Source organism: Mizuhopecten yessoensis, unplaced genomic scaffold (assembly GCF_002113885.1).
Source record: "Mizuhopecten yessoensis strain PY_sf001 unplaced genomic scaffold, ASM211388v2 scaffold8195, whole genome shotgun sequence".
Classification (NCBI taxonomy): domain Eukaryota; kingdom Metazoa; phylum Mollusca; class Bivalvia; order Pectinida; family Pectinidae; genus Mizuhopecten; species Mizuhopecten yessoensis.
In genome coordinates, this window is record NW_018407426.1 from 2,026,229 (window position 1) to 2,042,949 (window position 16,721).

The following is a 16,721-nucleotide window of genomic DNA, read 5'->3' on the forward strand; positions in this document are numbered from 1 at the left end:
GGTCTAGATGTGCCTGTTAGGGGTCTATATGTGCCTGTTAGGGGTCTATATGTGCCTGTTAGGGGTCTAGATGTGCCTGTTAGGGGTCTAGATGTGCCTGCCAGGGGTCTAGATGTACCTGTTAGGGGTATATATGTGCCTGTTAGGGGTCTAGATGTGCCTGTTAGGGGTCTAGATGTGCCTGGCCGAAAACTAATGGCTGAGTATTGCTGATTGGCAGCGTTTCTTATTAAATATGAATAACGAACCAGAAATACTTAGAAGTCGTACATTTTGTGTCTAATTTGATAGCTATTTCGAAATCATGTATATTTGGGTGTGCCTATCCGTTTTACAGTGTACCACTTCCCGTCAAAATATGTTCCATCCGAACTGTTCCAACCGGAAACGCAAAAACTAAAGAAATAATAACTAAAACTGTGAACTCGACAGAGGAAAAGAAAGATAATCTGATAAACAGATAGATTAGAGATTAATAGTCACATGACCGTAAGTATCTGTATAGACGACAAAATCTACAAATCGGATTCCAAGTCTCAAAGGACTCCCGAAAATAATCCCCAAAAAAACAAGAATACCTAAGAATCTGCAAAACCATCATTCGAGCTTAAACCAGTACTACTATTGCAAAATATGAGCTAAGAAAATATTAAAATGGAAAAACTTAAAAAAGTACGAAAAGAATAGGGCCAGGTGTTCCGAAAGGGTAAGCGTATTTTGCTTTATCGACGACCCCTGCCATTTAAATATATGTCAAATCCAAACAAATGTCACGTTATCATACCGCAGATGGGGAAAGTGTAGTTAGCGACAGTAAAACCGCAAAGCAAACTAATGAGTTTAATAAAATCATCCGTCTATACATCACATGAAAGAACATGTTTCCCAATGATGACAATCATAAAACTTGCCCATATTCTTCATAAACAAGAATCTTCACAAAACTGTGTTGTAAGTTTGTCCTACAGCAGTCGACCTCTTTCACAGAAACCATGTTATTCGGTGCAGGCTCTTAAATACAAAATCAACAGCAACATACCAACATCGTATGTTGGGGGGAAAGTATGTGTTTATCAAGCGAAGGAAAACTTACGACCGGTGAATTCGTCGCGCTATCTTACAGCTTATTACAATGCCATTAGTCATCTTATTTATTATTCAAAAATGTTGAATATCTAAAGCGTTGACAAAAAACATCTAAAATATGTTTATTTAATTGGCATTTATAGGGCCAAAACTAAGAATTTGCATGTAGCATTTTCATCGTAATGGCACTCATGAGAAATATGTTTTCGATTAAAAGGCGAAAATAAACTTCATGAATCGTCTTTAACTCTTTCCGTACCGCAACTTCGGTCCGGATTCCGTACCGGATGTACTTATTAGACTCGCCCCCGCGCATATAACAAAATGGCGGATTATTAATGTACTTTTTAGACTCGGTGTAACTGCCACAAGAGTTAAACAGGTAACCGTGAACAAATATTGTTATTGTTTCATGTTCTGGTTTATAGACAAACACTTCTTCATTTTCGCAGCATAATGACTAGCTGGCGGCTGATTATGGCTGAGAAATCGACATTTGTCTGGCAATAAACGATACGATTCCTTGTACTTAACACAGCGTTGTAGTGCAGGTTTCCAATGGGGATTGATTATGGTTACGAATATGGAGTCATTGAGTTTTTTTCTAATTACAAGTAGATTTCATCAAGACTTATTTAGAATATTCAAATTTACTTCCATAAGTCTCAACAAATACCTGATGATGAATTTACGAGTGTTCGTATCGAATTAAGTTGCCGCCATCTTGTTTACATTTGAGGCTCCAAAGGCAAACATCTTGCGGCAAATGCGAAAACATTAAGTCAAATAATAAAAAAGTATACTCTGCACAAATAAAATTATTTCCTCCAAACTGATGGGTTCTGATTTTAGCGACAATTAATTGTTTTTTCGCGACAGTCTCGTGCGATAACCAACTAAACATCAGGCAGATTACATCAAAGTCTCGTGTCGTGTGTACACGACAACGGGGATCAGGATGACATATTGTTGTCGTGTGTACACGACAACGGTACGGAAAGAGTTAAAAAAAACAGTATTAAATATTTTGGCAAATTTAGCAAACTAAGCGAGTGGCCCTCCTTTCTCGTTCGGACGTTCACTTCCGTACGTGGTGGTTGGTTATTTGCTGTAAGCGTAAGCGACCGATAAGACATGTGTTGCAATGCTAGGTTTTATCTTATTTGATGATTTAAAGTTTTTGTATACTTAAAATAGCTGTAAATTCGTTGAAATGATACAATATTATGGATTTATATTATTCAGAGGGCAGGATTCCAAAACGTTATAGTGTTTGAGAAGGAAGATAAAGTAGGCGGAAAGTCGAAGACTCTTACTTACCGAGATGTAGTTCATGAGATGGGAACATGTTATACCCAGCCGGATTACACAGAGCTGTACGAACTTCTAGAAACTTACGATGCTGGAAATCTGATTCCGGTACCTGGTGTCACAGTATGGAGGGGAGAAGGTAAAATAACCGTGAAATTTTCGCCAAGTCAAACATCCTGACCTCGTAAAAAATTCAACTTTAATTTATTTACCAATTTCTGTCATATAGGTTAATTAGGGCCATCAGTGCTCTTGCGTAGATATCCTGCCATAACAACAAACGTGCGTTGCTATGCAAAAATAGCCAAACAAAAATGAGTTTTGGGTTGGTTAACATACAGAAATGAAAGCCTCCGCATGTGACAAACAAAATATCGTTTCTACAAATGAACACTTGTATGGCAATCTTTTAGCAGGTCAAACATTTATTTGTATGTTGCATGTGGTATATGGAAGTGTAGTGAAAGGTGAGGTTAGTATAATTTAATACAGAAGATGGTTTTGTGAAGTAATGAGCCGAGGTTAATAAAAGGTGATTTGTACTGTATCAAGTTAAAAAGCTTTCAATTTAGATTAAAAAAATATATTTATTTAGATAATCCGCTTTTTATACCCAGCGAGACCCATACTCGTTACCAAGCAAGAACAAACTAAAATGTCGGCACATCCTTAGAAACTATAGTCGGAAGAGGCTTTTTTTTCTTAATCTTATTTGAAAGCTTTTTAACATGCACTGTCATCTTAAATATAGAAAACGTAAGTGTGACGTAATGAAGAATACTCATGGGATGTAAAAGTGACAGTAAGTTTAGCGCACGTTAGTGAAAGGTAATTTAGGATGTTGATGTGGAGGGATGTGTCCTGTTGAGAAGAAGGTACTGCCTGGAAGGTAAATATGAAACGTGCGAGATGGAAAGCAGAGTTTAGTGCTAGATAAAACAACGGCATGAAATTACATAGGTTGCTCATTAAGTCTGCGTTGAGTAATTACTTTGTTCAAAACTTGTAAATTTAAAGCGATATGCTTTCCACGTATTACGTAGCATCTAATTAAAAATAGGATTGTTCATCACTTATTCTCTAAGCGACGTTGGTATAAAATGTTTGTGTCGAGAATAACCATACGGCTTTCTCATGGTTTATAAATTATAATGGTTCCTTATTTGCTATTACAGTCATGATTCCAGGACAAGTTAACACACTAATCCCTGTCGCCCAAAGCTTGCCCGAGAATGCGACTGTTGAAGATATCCAAAACGCCTTCCTTGCCGCGGTTAACCGATACGTAACTGTTCATCAGCAATTATTTGGAAATTACTCCGGTGAATTGATGCCTCGTCCGGATGAAAACGTATTTAAAAAGGAACTCAACATGACGTTTTTGCAGTTTTTGGAGAAGTATGAAGCAGAATCTCTTGCACAAATCTTTCTTCAGGCGCACACAATCCAGGGCTATGGCCACTTGGACGAAATTCCGGCATTGTATGGATTGACATGGTTGACCCCGAACTTTCTATTAAAACTTCTAGACCCTCCACCAGAAGAAGTATCGTATATCAAACTACTGAGTAGAGGTTATCAAACGGTATGGGAGGAAATTGTTAGACAGGAAAACATCGACGTTAGACTTTCCAGTCCTGTCCGAAAGATATTTCGAAAGGGGAAAAAGGAACGAGGAATGAGAAGAAAGAACCGTTCGGAGTTCACTATACTATATGATAATGCTTACATCTACGGACGAACAGAAGAATTTGACTTTCTGATACTGACCCCCGAGATGAAACTGCTATCCGATTTAGAAATCATTGACTTCAACGAAGAGGAAAGTGCCCTGTTTGAGAAAATGAACCATTATTATTACGCAACGTCACTGGTCGATACTACATACGGAGGTCGTAGGGGGTTAACGCCACAAAGCTACTTCGCTGATAATGTGGAATCAAAGGAGGACATGAAAGTTTGGGCTAAGCGAGACTCATATAACAGCCTCGTATATAATGTAGGAGAGAATTACACCAAAGGCTTGGTTCCCGGAGCTCCAGATGGAAAATTCATACAAACCTCGGTATATTATCAATTCTCAAAAGCAAGACCTAACGAGACAGATCTAGAGAACGAGTTAAAGACACACATTGAAGATAGAGAGGAAGCAACTGTGTTGAACATCCGCGATGTCTTCATATGGGATTACTTTCCACAGTTCTCCGTTGCTGACATTGCATCAGGAATAACATGGGATATATTTGACATCCAGGGAAAGCATAAAATTTGGTATGCAGGATCCTCTGTGTATTTCGAGTCAGTTAAATCTGTTTTGGAGTACAACAACCTGATATTCCGTCAGTACCGCCTGCCCGAAGAAGAATAGTACCTCAACAAAAAATTGATTTCCATTTCGAAGCAGACCAGATCTAGAATATATTACAGATCATTTACTTCAAAAGTATGAGCTTATGCTACAGTTATATCATATCAAATATCTAAAATAGTGTAACGAGTTTGGAGCCATATTTCTTTTACGTCAGTATATATAGTTTTATACAGTAGCACAAAAAGAAAGAACCCGAGCGCTTTACCCCGGCAATATTGTATTAAAACCCTTCACCGACCCGTACGGATTCGTTGTTTTCAATGAGACGAAATCGATCAACAACTAAATGGCATACATGAGTCACCCAGGTGACAGATTTTGATCGCCTTTCATCCATCGTCATGTTGTGCGATGTGGTCGTGCATTAACAATAACATTTTCTTCTCAGAAACCGTCAGTAAGATTTTAATGAATTTTATTAAATTATTAGCCAATTATGGGGATGGTAGGGATCATCATCGTTACTCAAAATGAGTCTGCCTCCAAGGGATTGAGGGTTTGGACAGTAATTAGTCACAAAGTGTAGAAACCTTCAAAAGACTTCTCCTTTGTAACTTACCGTAATGGGTTGGTGCTTTGATAACTTGGATAAGATTTTACGCTCAAAAGACCTCTCCTCTGTAACTCACCGGTAGTTTTTCACCAGCAGTTTATGAGTTGATGTTTTGATAATTTGGATAAGATTTTACATTTAAGAAAGGACTGACACCAATGGGGCTCATAGTGGGTCATTTAGTGCAAAATCTGAAACAATCATGTTTTTGACCCGTCGTCAGAAACTGGGATAAGCATCTATACTTCTGGTAGATCGGGTTCATAACAGGTCATATTGCGTTTTGTCCAAATAGTGAATTGCATTACTAAAGGATTATTAGTTCCCGTTAAGGAGGAAATATATATACATTTTTAAATATTTATGATGGTATTTAGCGCCTCTCTAAACATGGATTTATGTGGGTCATTCCCAAAAACTCTTTTTTAAACGCAAATCACAATAACAAGTAACAAGTCACTCAGGTGACCGCTAAGGCCCATTTGCTTCTCGCTTAACAGAACAACTGTTATGATAGTGAAATTAAGTATATAATGTATTTTATGCAGAGAAAAGGTATACTTATTTATCTTATATTTCTATTTTGTGACTACACTCTTTCGCGATTGATGTTTCCTGCGAATTTGTATTGGGTTAATAACTTCTTTCAATATTGCAAATAGCATCTCAATCACTGGTTCAAGTACATACAAGTAAAATTTCCAGGTTGATTTCTCGAAATAAAGTTGAATAAAGTGATTACATTAATATTCTGATCAAATGCAGTTATTGTATGTTCCATTATTTCATTATTTCATTATTTCTGTGATTGGTCCATTTTGAAAAAGTGTCATTGAAACTTTCTTTCAGAAAGATTTGGATAAAATGCAAGCACATCCATCTCTACAATTGTAGAATGTATTTACTCTTATAAAGTTTACTATAATCTTGTATGTGTTATCTTGTGTAATATATATAGTATCATTTATATAATAAATATGCATGCATTGTGAAATAGTTATTGTATTTGTTTGACATTTTGGTACGCATTTTCACTGTTAAATGCTATATAAATACCATAGGAAACACGCCAGATTCTACTGTTTCCCACTGTATGATAGTATTTGGAGTCTCCTGCAGAATCAGGGTGTTTCTTTCGAGTCGTCTACAAAAAAGAAAATGGAAGAGACCAAAATTGATTCACTGTCCTCATTGCGATACTTGGAATCTTTTGTCGTTTCCTATCTTTCCTACATTCTATCTAACAGTGTCATCACATTGCACTCGCTGTTGTGAAGAGATTAAAATCATATACAGGCAATTAATGCCCTTTATTTGTTTTCTGGAGCTTGTTATGCAAATACATTGTATATGCCGCTGTCGTGCCTCACGTTTTGTATCATAGTATAGAGGTCTTACACAAAATTGCGTTTTTGCGTGTTTCAGACTTTTGACGAAAGAAGCCTTTCTCTATATTTTTTATCCTAAAAATCTGGTATCATTTATGGAAAGTTTATAATTTGTACGACCTTGTACGGGATGGATTTCATCAATCTCATATTAGATAAAAGCGAATTCAAAATTCTTTTCAAACAATCAAATATTTTTGCCAAGGTTATGCATTAAAATGTTGAATGACATTACTCTCACATAACAGCTGACAGAACTATTGTGATACAGTTATTTAATAGTTGATAGACTGTTAAGAAAGTGTCAATCACAACGGACAAAACTATTAAAATAAAGTCAATAGCAGCTGACAAGACAATTAAAATAAAGTCAATAGCAGCTGACAAGACAATGGTAATATAATTAATCAACAGCTGAGAGGACTATCGTCAGAAGTTATCAAACAGCTGAAAAGACCCATACAGCATAGTCAAATAATAACTGACAGGACTATTGAAATGAAGTCATTTGACAGCTGACAAACTTATAAAAAGGTCAATTAACAGCTGACAAGGTTATTAAAATATAGTCAACTAAAAGTTGACAAGGCTATTATACAAGTCTAGTAAAATATAGGCAATACACAGCTTACAAGACTATTATAACAAAGTCCACCAACAGCTTACAAGGCTAGTAAAATATAGGCAATACACAGCTTACAAGACTATAATAATAAAGTCCACCAACAGCTTACAAGTCTAGTAAAATATAGGCAATACACAGATTACAAGACTATATTAATAAAGTCCATCAACAGCTTACAAGTCTAGTAAAATATAGGCAATTAACAGCTGACAAGACTATTAAACTATAGTCAATTAACAGCTGATCATGAAAAGACTATCAAATGATAAGATTATTATCACATTATGTGAAATCACATTTTTTCGCAGAATTTGTAATTTTTTTCCGTGGGTACTTTTCATCCACAGACTCATATGTCCACAAGGTTATAACAAGTTTTCCACAAGGGTATTTTCCGTATGACTCGTGTTTTGCCGGCTAGATGTATACAAACCGCATAATTATATATGCAAACACGTGTATACCCAAATAATATTGAGTGTACAATGACTGGTGTGTTCTTTTGCGAAAAGTATGAAATTGTTGCCCCACGATTACAACTGTACCTTTGATTTTACAGTAGTGAAACACCAGCTGACAGGACGATCTCCACATAGCTGAGGATATTATCAAATCATCAAACAAACAACAGAAACATTGTATCATAGTATGTGTTTCCAAATCACAAAAGTTTTTGCATTATGTTATTGACGTACGAACGCATGACGCACGCTGAACGACCAGAGAAAAAGATGCTATACGATCGTAGGACGAACTCGGTACGAACACAAGCCTACTGATAGGACCGATTGGGCCTAACGCTGCTAGAACGGCCGCTTCCCGAACGGGCGAGGTACGCTCGCTACCGGCCGATAAACTGATACCTGGCCGTAATAATCTCATTATTTGAATAAAAAAATATCTTAATGGAACAGTCGTTCTAATATTTCAAAGATTAACAATGCAAGCTGGCGTTAAACGTATCGACCATCCATCACTCAGTGAGAAAGCTGTATATAAAGAGGCATGCAAACCAGCACTATCATGAAGCATTTATTGTTTTATCAAACACCTACGCGGGTAAGTAAGCTGTTAGAAACACGATCATCTAAATAAAATGACAGCATTTGAGGTTTCGTGCTCACAAGTGCCAAGGGTTAAAGTTAACGGTTATCACCTATGTATTATTTCCATATCCTACCACAGGAACTGGCGACCTAGATTTGTTATGACGAGGGTTGTAATGGGGGATAGGATGCGTGTTTCATATCGCACAAAAATGAGATTCAATGACATCATATTGTGATAATAAAACTGAACCATACTCTTTCTAGTCGTCTCTGGACAGAGACCTATTTTCCCCAATGACCGCATTACTCAATTTTCGAATCATACAGACATGTCTCCGCGTTGTGACGTCATTAATACACTGTATCAATGATCATAATGACCAAATAAAACAGTGTGTTTCAAATATTATTTTATGATAGTTAAATAAACATGTTATATTAATTTGGTAAGAACTTATACAAAGATGTTTTACCGTTATAGTTTCCACGGACTATATTTCGAAAATTCAGTCACATGAAAAGTTACGTGCTACATAATACTGTTCGTCCAGTGCTATGGAAGGGGATCACCGCCATAATTATTTTTTATAGAATTAGTTNTAGAATAAATTCTAGAATTTTAGTTCCTCATTAAGATGACAAGCGGCGCTCCATCATAAACGATGTCGAAATCGCGATCGGTAAAACTAGCATAGCATGGAATGAACACGCAATAGATTTGTAAACGAGTGAAACAACACAAATGTACATAGCATGGAAAATAGACACTAGACTAATAAACTAGAGAAATAATACAAATGTACATAGAATTAGATTCTGTGTTTGAACCTTAGAAAAGCAGAAGGACATGTATGTATAGATTAGTTATACTACTTACGCCGACTTGATTGGGAAAATCACACACGCGAACTCANGTACATTGGTGTTGTTGTACTCGTTTACAAATCTATTACGTGTTCGTTCCATGCTTTGCTAGTTTTCATTCCATGCTATGCTAGTTTTACCGATCGCGATTTCGTGTTAGCTTGTAGTATTCAATCCATTCCAGACTTACGTGTTTCGTCATTTTTGTAAAAACAGAAATTCGAAACAGACTTTTAATTCAGAAATAGCTAGCTAGTCAACTAGTAAACGAGTAGTTATTTATTTTATTTAGTATCTTCTCAGATTTGGCAGTCTGATCNGGGGAAATAATACAAATGTACATAGAATTAGATTCAGAACCAGAAGTAACTAATTCTATAAAAAATAATTATGGCGGTGATCCCCTTCCATGCAGTGCAACATTCAAAGGGGCCCTTGGTTGGATTTTGATTCTTTATATCGCTATTACTGTTTTAAAGGACAGAAATATGAAACTGCTTTCTTTGGTACATGTGTTAGTTTACTCTAATGCAGTGGCTATTTATGTTGAATATGAATAGCATTTTAAATCGAGTTCAAGCTTAAATATAATATAACTCAGAATTTATCTTTCTGCCTTCTTTTTTTCGTTCATTATATATATCTGTATATATTCTACTCGTTTATTTTTTTGCGTTTAGCATGAACAATCATATTTGAAACGACCGAAGTTAACGTTTTAAAGTTTGTATTTTAGTTGTGTTCAAAACGTGGGCGTTTGTGTATTACATGTAATTACATGTACACATGTACAAATTAACACTAACAAAATTATGAACTCGAAACTCAAAAGTTGATACAACAATTTATCACTATAAACCAAACGATGGAAATTTAAACGCCTAGGGATGTTATTTCAAGGGCGATAACTCGCGTATGAACACTTGCAATTTGAATTGTTTTTTTTTACTGTAGCTAAAGTCATAACCAATAGATTTTGTTAGCGTCAGTCTGTCCTGATAACGTTAAGACGTATATATGAAAATGAGGAATATAACTTAAAGAAACAGGTAAAATCAATTACCATCTTGATTACTTTATTTCTGGGAGGATATGAGCACACGTTTAAGAAATTAAATTAAAAAAAAAAAGAAAGAAAAATGAGGAGAGGATATTTTTATTTAGCAGTCAAGACGTGTCTCTATACCTTCCTTTTTTATCAACCTGCTGTTTTAGTTTCCTTGGGGAGATGACACAATCCATCCCAAACATAGGGTAATGTCACAGCGAGTATATAAACATCCTATTCTCCTAAACAACGCAAGCATGCACACTAATGGATTCACGATACAAATGTGTAACAGTTGCGTTAAACTGAACGGGGGTTTACATCACCACTCATTGAAATGAGGATAAGATTGGAAATTCGATAAATTGATCGTTCAAAAACATTCTCCCCTACATATAAAAAGTTCAGCATTTTATGAGTACAACTAACGCGTACACATTTGATCTAATCGCTTCATCACTACACGTTGAAGCGGGGGTCAAAAACACCGTATTGATGTTCAAACAATGTCGCCAAGCCGGGACACCACTGAGCAGACATGCTGACTAATATCCGAATAGGATTGTAACAACTTAAAGTAACATTTTATCTCTATCCAAAAGATTAATGATGTTTTTTTAGTAAATATTGTGTTCGTTGCTTAACGACGGGAGAAATGTAATCCCAGATATGACACGCAGGAATTTTCAATAAGGAAGCGTGCTTAAACGAATAGTATCCGACTGCTTTAAAAGAAAGACGGCAGTACGAGTTGAGAGAGGGCCTGCTTTGGAGCTTCAAACGGCATCATCGTTTCGAACACACTTATCAAGGTAACATTTTACAGGTTTTATATATAAGCAAACTGTAGCTGGTTTGTTAAGAACGACGTATTAACTATATATATGCAACAGAGGAATGGTTATTTTAATTTAATTTGTTTCAATTAACACCTCCCGTTGCCATTAGCAATCCTTACTACAACACTTCAGGGTAGAGAGTACTGCAGCTTTTGTACATTTAACAGACATATTAATATATTCCCTTGTATTTATATGATCCTCTGTTTATTCATACAAAAACGTTTTCGGCGCCTGGCAGTCGAGATAATTTTATTATAAGGAATATTTTATAAATTTCCCCAGAAAATATTGAAGAAAGAATTATTATCGTACTACATACCATGACAGGCATAAAGATGATAAGCTTCTTGATCTTTATCATGGATGGGGATCGAATATACGTGGTGGAGGCTTTTTTGAGAAAAGACATTTGGCAAATATATTTCTTTCGTGAGTCTTTACTTTAGTCAGTGGGCAAGCAGATTCATGCCAAAGAAAAAGCCCAGCAACTTTGCGTTTTCGGGGAAACAACATGGAGAGCGGGACTCGAAGTCTTTAAACAGGTGTTCAAGTTGAATGGCATTTTGACATAAAATTATTTACAGTATTAATATCTACGCTTGTTTCTTAATCTCCTTTCATTTATACATTTTATGATTTATAAGGTATAAGTGGTTCACTTACACTGTACTGTAGCTGTTTCATGACAAGATGCGTTTGCTGTGTCGGCAGATGAAATAAAATAATATCCAGAGTGTTTCGAACTTAACTCGAACAGATAATTAACATGGCGGAGGTGTTTTATACATTACGGAGAGTTGTTTTATGTGACAAAAAAATGAAGGTTTGGGTGGTTGGTCGGGTGGGGGAGATGTAAAAACAAAATAAGAACAATGATCAAACATAATCATTTACAATTCATTGTTTATTTTATCTACTTCTGTTGTTGTTTTGGAATTGAGAAGACCAGATTCCGATTCCTGAAATTGAAAAAACGCTGATCCCTTTTATAATTATTATTTTGGTATTTGGGGTGCTGGTACTAACAGTAAGGTTGTATGTACAAGGTATTAGACCAGTTGTGTTGTTTGATATTTTGACACACATATATGCAGTGTATTTTTGGTTTATTCATTGGCTTTGTCAGAAAATACACTACAATTCAATATTCTATAACAAAAATGCTGATGTAAAAAAAGATATTTATTAAAAGATAAAGTATGAGTTTATTGATTCAATATTATGATACAATATTAAGTTGCTGATATAAGTTTGGTTTATCTATGTTCTACGGCAGAACCAAAACACCATGGTAGATGATTAAATACATATATGCTGTTTTGCATTGGTAAAGAAATAGAGTTTAAATGTATATGCAACAAAATAGGATAAGTCAATATTGAATACTGTAAAAGGGGAAATTTCCGTGGTATTGAAATGCTCGAGATTTTTGCCTTCGGTAAATAAGCTCGAAAATCTCAACACGCGTATATTTCTTAACGTCCGCACCGCAAACAGTTTGAAGAGTTGTAAAGGGAAGACCTTTTTTTTACAGTACGGCAACTTATTGACTTGCAGTTAGGAATGAAATAACTCTTGCGTTAAATATTCACGTGACATCGTATTTTGTTTCAGATGAAATACCATACTGTTATGACCGTCCTTCTAGTCCTGGGACTTACATTCTCCCTGACAAATGTAGAGGGGGCATCATCAACTACAGGTAAGAACTAATCAAATAGTTACTTTTAATAGTTTGATAATTGCTATGTGATTTGTTTTAATTAACGTATGGTTACATAAGACGGGAGCTTTGATAACATAAAAGGTTTATGTATTTCATAAAATGTGTATATAAATATCATATTTAGTTTAATTTACTACCCGCAATTTACAAACAGTAGAACTACCTTATAATAAAAAGAAATGAGACTGTTTGTTTAAATATAAAGAGTAATATGTTTTTTCCTTTTAAATATTTCTGTTAAGTACCTTGAAATATTTTTCAACAGACTGTGATAGTTAAAATAATCATAAGTTATCTATCACTTACATACGATGTTCTTCTATTCTTATGAAAAGGAGTTTATAACGAGACTATATGGTCAAATACGAAAATAAGTATACACTCTAGTTTCAACATACCAGGACAAATAAAGAACTCTAACATTATACAAAAAGTCAACAATAGAAATCTATTTGACTTAAAAATAACAGCTATAATAATGATATCACCAATAAGCAAACCGGATATAAACAACTCGGGTGTTAAATTTCCTGCACCACTGGCGGCGCCCCGGTATCAAACGTGCAGGAAGGAATGTAAGTTACCAACGGTCTTAGAAAAAAAGAACAAGCTCTCATCCTAGTAGACATGCTATTTTTTTAAATCTAGTTAGATAATGATCATTATCACATTCCCGAGTTTGTATGTTCTTTCCGTTGTACACGTAGGATTTGTGCGTAAGAAGTTATATTCAACTTTTCAACCGGAAACAATAGCATAAGAATACTTTCTCATGTTATATATTGCTGTCCGATTGTTTGTATGTTGTTGAATATAAAAAAATAATGAATTCTTATTTTTTAGATATATTGTTTTGGCTAGTTTTTATTATAACTGTTAAACCAACACAAACATATTTCGGAAATTTATTTACGAACTACATTCGCGAAATTAAGCAGTGGCTAGTAGAAGTTTTTAACACAAGTATCTATTTTAATATCATAACAGTGATGCTTTCTCTTTTTTTGTGGATGTTTGAAATATAGCTGTTGCTTTTTCTTGTAAAGAAAAAAACAGTAGACACGCTTTTGATCGAATAATCTTACGGTAAGATCACAGACACAGGTTATTGTAGAAAGCAAAATATCACAGTTGGACATTTTATCGCAGATAAATGCCACTAAGATACTGCGAATAGATTTGGTGTTATTGTCCTATCTTCATTTTTTTAATTCTTATATTTAGAAACTAAAATGCAATCATCTAATTTCTTGAGCTTGACATATAAGACCCCGCAGATACATTATTCAGCTTCACATATTATTTGTACTAATATGACATTGATAGCAACAGTGTAACCTATGTGACAAACCTATCAACTTTTATTTTACGATTGTTAATTAACTTTCCTTTCCTCAGTAGTAACATACCCCTCACCACTACCTTTGGTTCGCATGTCAAGGTTTATTTGCTACGTCGAATATGTTTAAAGAAATGGGACTATTTGACTAAACTAAATGCAAAGTCTGCTTTGAACAGATATTGTCGAAAGCTAGCAAAATAAGTTTTCAAATTTTGTTTGCATTCAAAACAAACTTAGTATTTATTATTCTGAATCTCATTCCGAAAATTGACTAGACTAGTTAACAAAACACTATGTAAGCGGTGTTATCTATCGGAGAGGCATAAAGCTTCACAAACCCATTTTAATGGTAACAAATGTACATATACAAATGTATTCATTTGTTGCTCGATAGAACTAAAATCATCTGCAAATGGCGTTGTCCTTGTGTTTTGTTTTTGCTTTGTATGTCTTTTCCTATTTGAAAATTTTGTTGAAATAAAACATAAAATCGTGCATTATAACTAAACCATCAACCTTAACAATCGTGCAATCCTCAATTATTTGTCTATAAGGTAAAAGTTTTTTAGATATCAAATTCAATGTAAATTTACAAAGCACGCTTGGAATTTAAATGAAAGGTTGAATCAGGTTTCGCCGCCAGTTTCTGCAAGGCTTATATGTCTGTTTGATAAAATGTGCCTGTTTGTTTATTTAACAGTGGGAACGGGAGGCGGTAGTTCTCATACAAATTCAACTTCAGCAAAGGCAACTACCGCGCCGAAACACAATAGCGCTATGTCATTGTACGCCACATCATTCATCCATTTCATTCCATTGATCCTCGGATACCGTCTGTTAAATTAGCAGTCAACGGGACAGGCAGCATGACCGACCAGACGAGGAAAATCAATCTGGTGACGCAAGCTTCCGGTTTTTACTATTCAAAAACTAATTAATCTTACATCGTGTGATTATTTGATTTACTCTGTATACATGTTTATTTCACTTATCTACGGACGATTTATTTATTGGCTAAAACGTTTGAATTAATTGGAGTATGTGAAGCACGTGTGATAAAGAAACACAGTATTGGTCATTTTTACATCATGTTCTGTAGTTGTGGCAAAGTCTAGTCTTTGTGAGAGTGTGTGACATAATTAAGTGATCGAAAAGATGTCACGTGTTTTTTTTACCTCGTGATAATGACTTTACGGACATATTATGGTATCTGTTGAAGCTTTTTATCGTGCCTTAAACCATTTGTGTGTGATATGGATAAATGTTTGAGCTGTGGTATAAATATCAGCGAAACAGAAAAATGATGAATGGGCTAATTTGACATTGTTGTTGTCACAGCCCTTTCGGAGTATCCATACATAACTTATGTGTTTTTATTTATTAAAACTGTTTTTAACAAATAAAACGTCATTGTTGTATATCACTTTACGTTTCATTTACTATTTAACTAAGAAAACATTTGATAAGCGATGACAAATATCTATTTTTATTGGTTTCATGATATAATATTATTAACCTCCATTTTGGTTAATTGTTATGAATTATGGACTTTAGTTGAGGTGAACATGTCGTTATATGCACATGAGAAAGCGATATTAACCCAGATTTCGTATTCTAACCACGTATTCACCTAAATAGAAGGACGTTAAAAAATACCCCAAAAACCCAAGCCTAAGTAGAAGTCTTTTATTGTTATAATAGATGCTATATAATAATGTTTTAATCATGAATCAAGATAAAATGTATGATGGAAAGTACTGCATTTCGCAGGGAGCATTGTGACGTCACAACTGAACAGACGTCATAAAAATAGTACGCTGAGTCAATATTACAAACCACCTACCTCGACGTGACTACGATTCAACCAATTGGGATATAGGGAACATATGTGTCTTGTAATATTATGATTGATCAAATTTGGAGATTATCTTTTCCGGGATCGAAAGTCTAAAGTAGCATCGTCTTTCGAAAGTTGACATATCATGGTATCGACATCAACATACGTTAATAACTGTATGCCACTTTATATACAAAGTTAGACACGAGAGACGCTGCTGCCCATGGGTGATATGGACATTTCTATGTGGTGAAGAAAACGCTTATTACTTAAATTCCTTAATAATTGTGACAGTATCCACACGTTTATCGATACTATATTTTTGAAAAGCTCTTGGGAAAGAAAAAAACCATTCAGAAACGTTTTGCTAAATAAAATTTGAATAAATATGGCATACCGTACGCGTGATACCTGTTATACATGTATATATAAACTCTATCTATTTTATACAATTATGAAAATTATGATTATGATAATCACTCTTGTTTGCCTGGATGTTAGTGCGCGGGGATCTAATTTATGGTGGAGGAAACCGGAGTATCCGGTAAAAACTCAAATAGTCGGGCAGGTGACGTCATTCCTTTTCACGTCCTATGGGGAATCGAACCCCGGCCACTCTATATGATATTCCAAACGTATCCCCATCTTTGCTTGTTTAGGTAGAGTAATACAGGTCCCA

At 35.1% G+C, this 16,721-nt stretch overlaps 1 protein-coding gene and 1 long non-coding RNA gene across 2 annotated transcripts in view; both read left to right on the forward strand.

Moving 5' to 3' along the window:
• Positions 1 to 5,371, forward strand: part of LOC110455322 — a 15,656-nt gene extending 10,285 nt beyond the window's left edge. The window contains exons 4-5 of the mRNA XM_021505402.1: positions 2,332 to 2,536; positions 3,573 to 5,371. Of these exons, the coding sequence (XP_021361077.1) occupies positions 2,332 to 2,536; positions 3,573 to 4,765 (1,398 nt within the window). The 3' untranslated portion in view covers positions 4,766 to 5,371. The remainder of the gene's footprint in view (positions 1 to 2,331; positions 2,537 to 3,572) is intronic.
• Positions 5,372 to 11,007: 5,636 nt separating this feature from the next.
• LOC110455342 lies at positions 11,008 to 15,595 on the forward strand. Its single transcript, XR_002463438.1, has 3 exons — positions 11,008 to 11,107; positions 12,752 to 12,839; positions 14,906 to 15,595. It is a non-coding gene; the product is annotated as an uncharacterized LOC110455342 (long non-coding RNA).
• Positions 15,596 to 16,721: the final 1,126 nt, after the last annotated feature.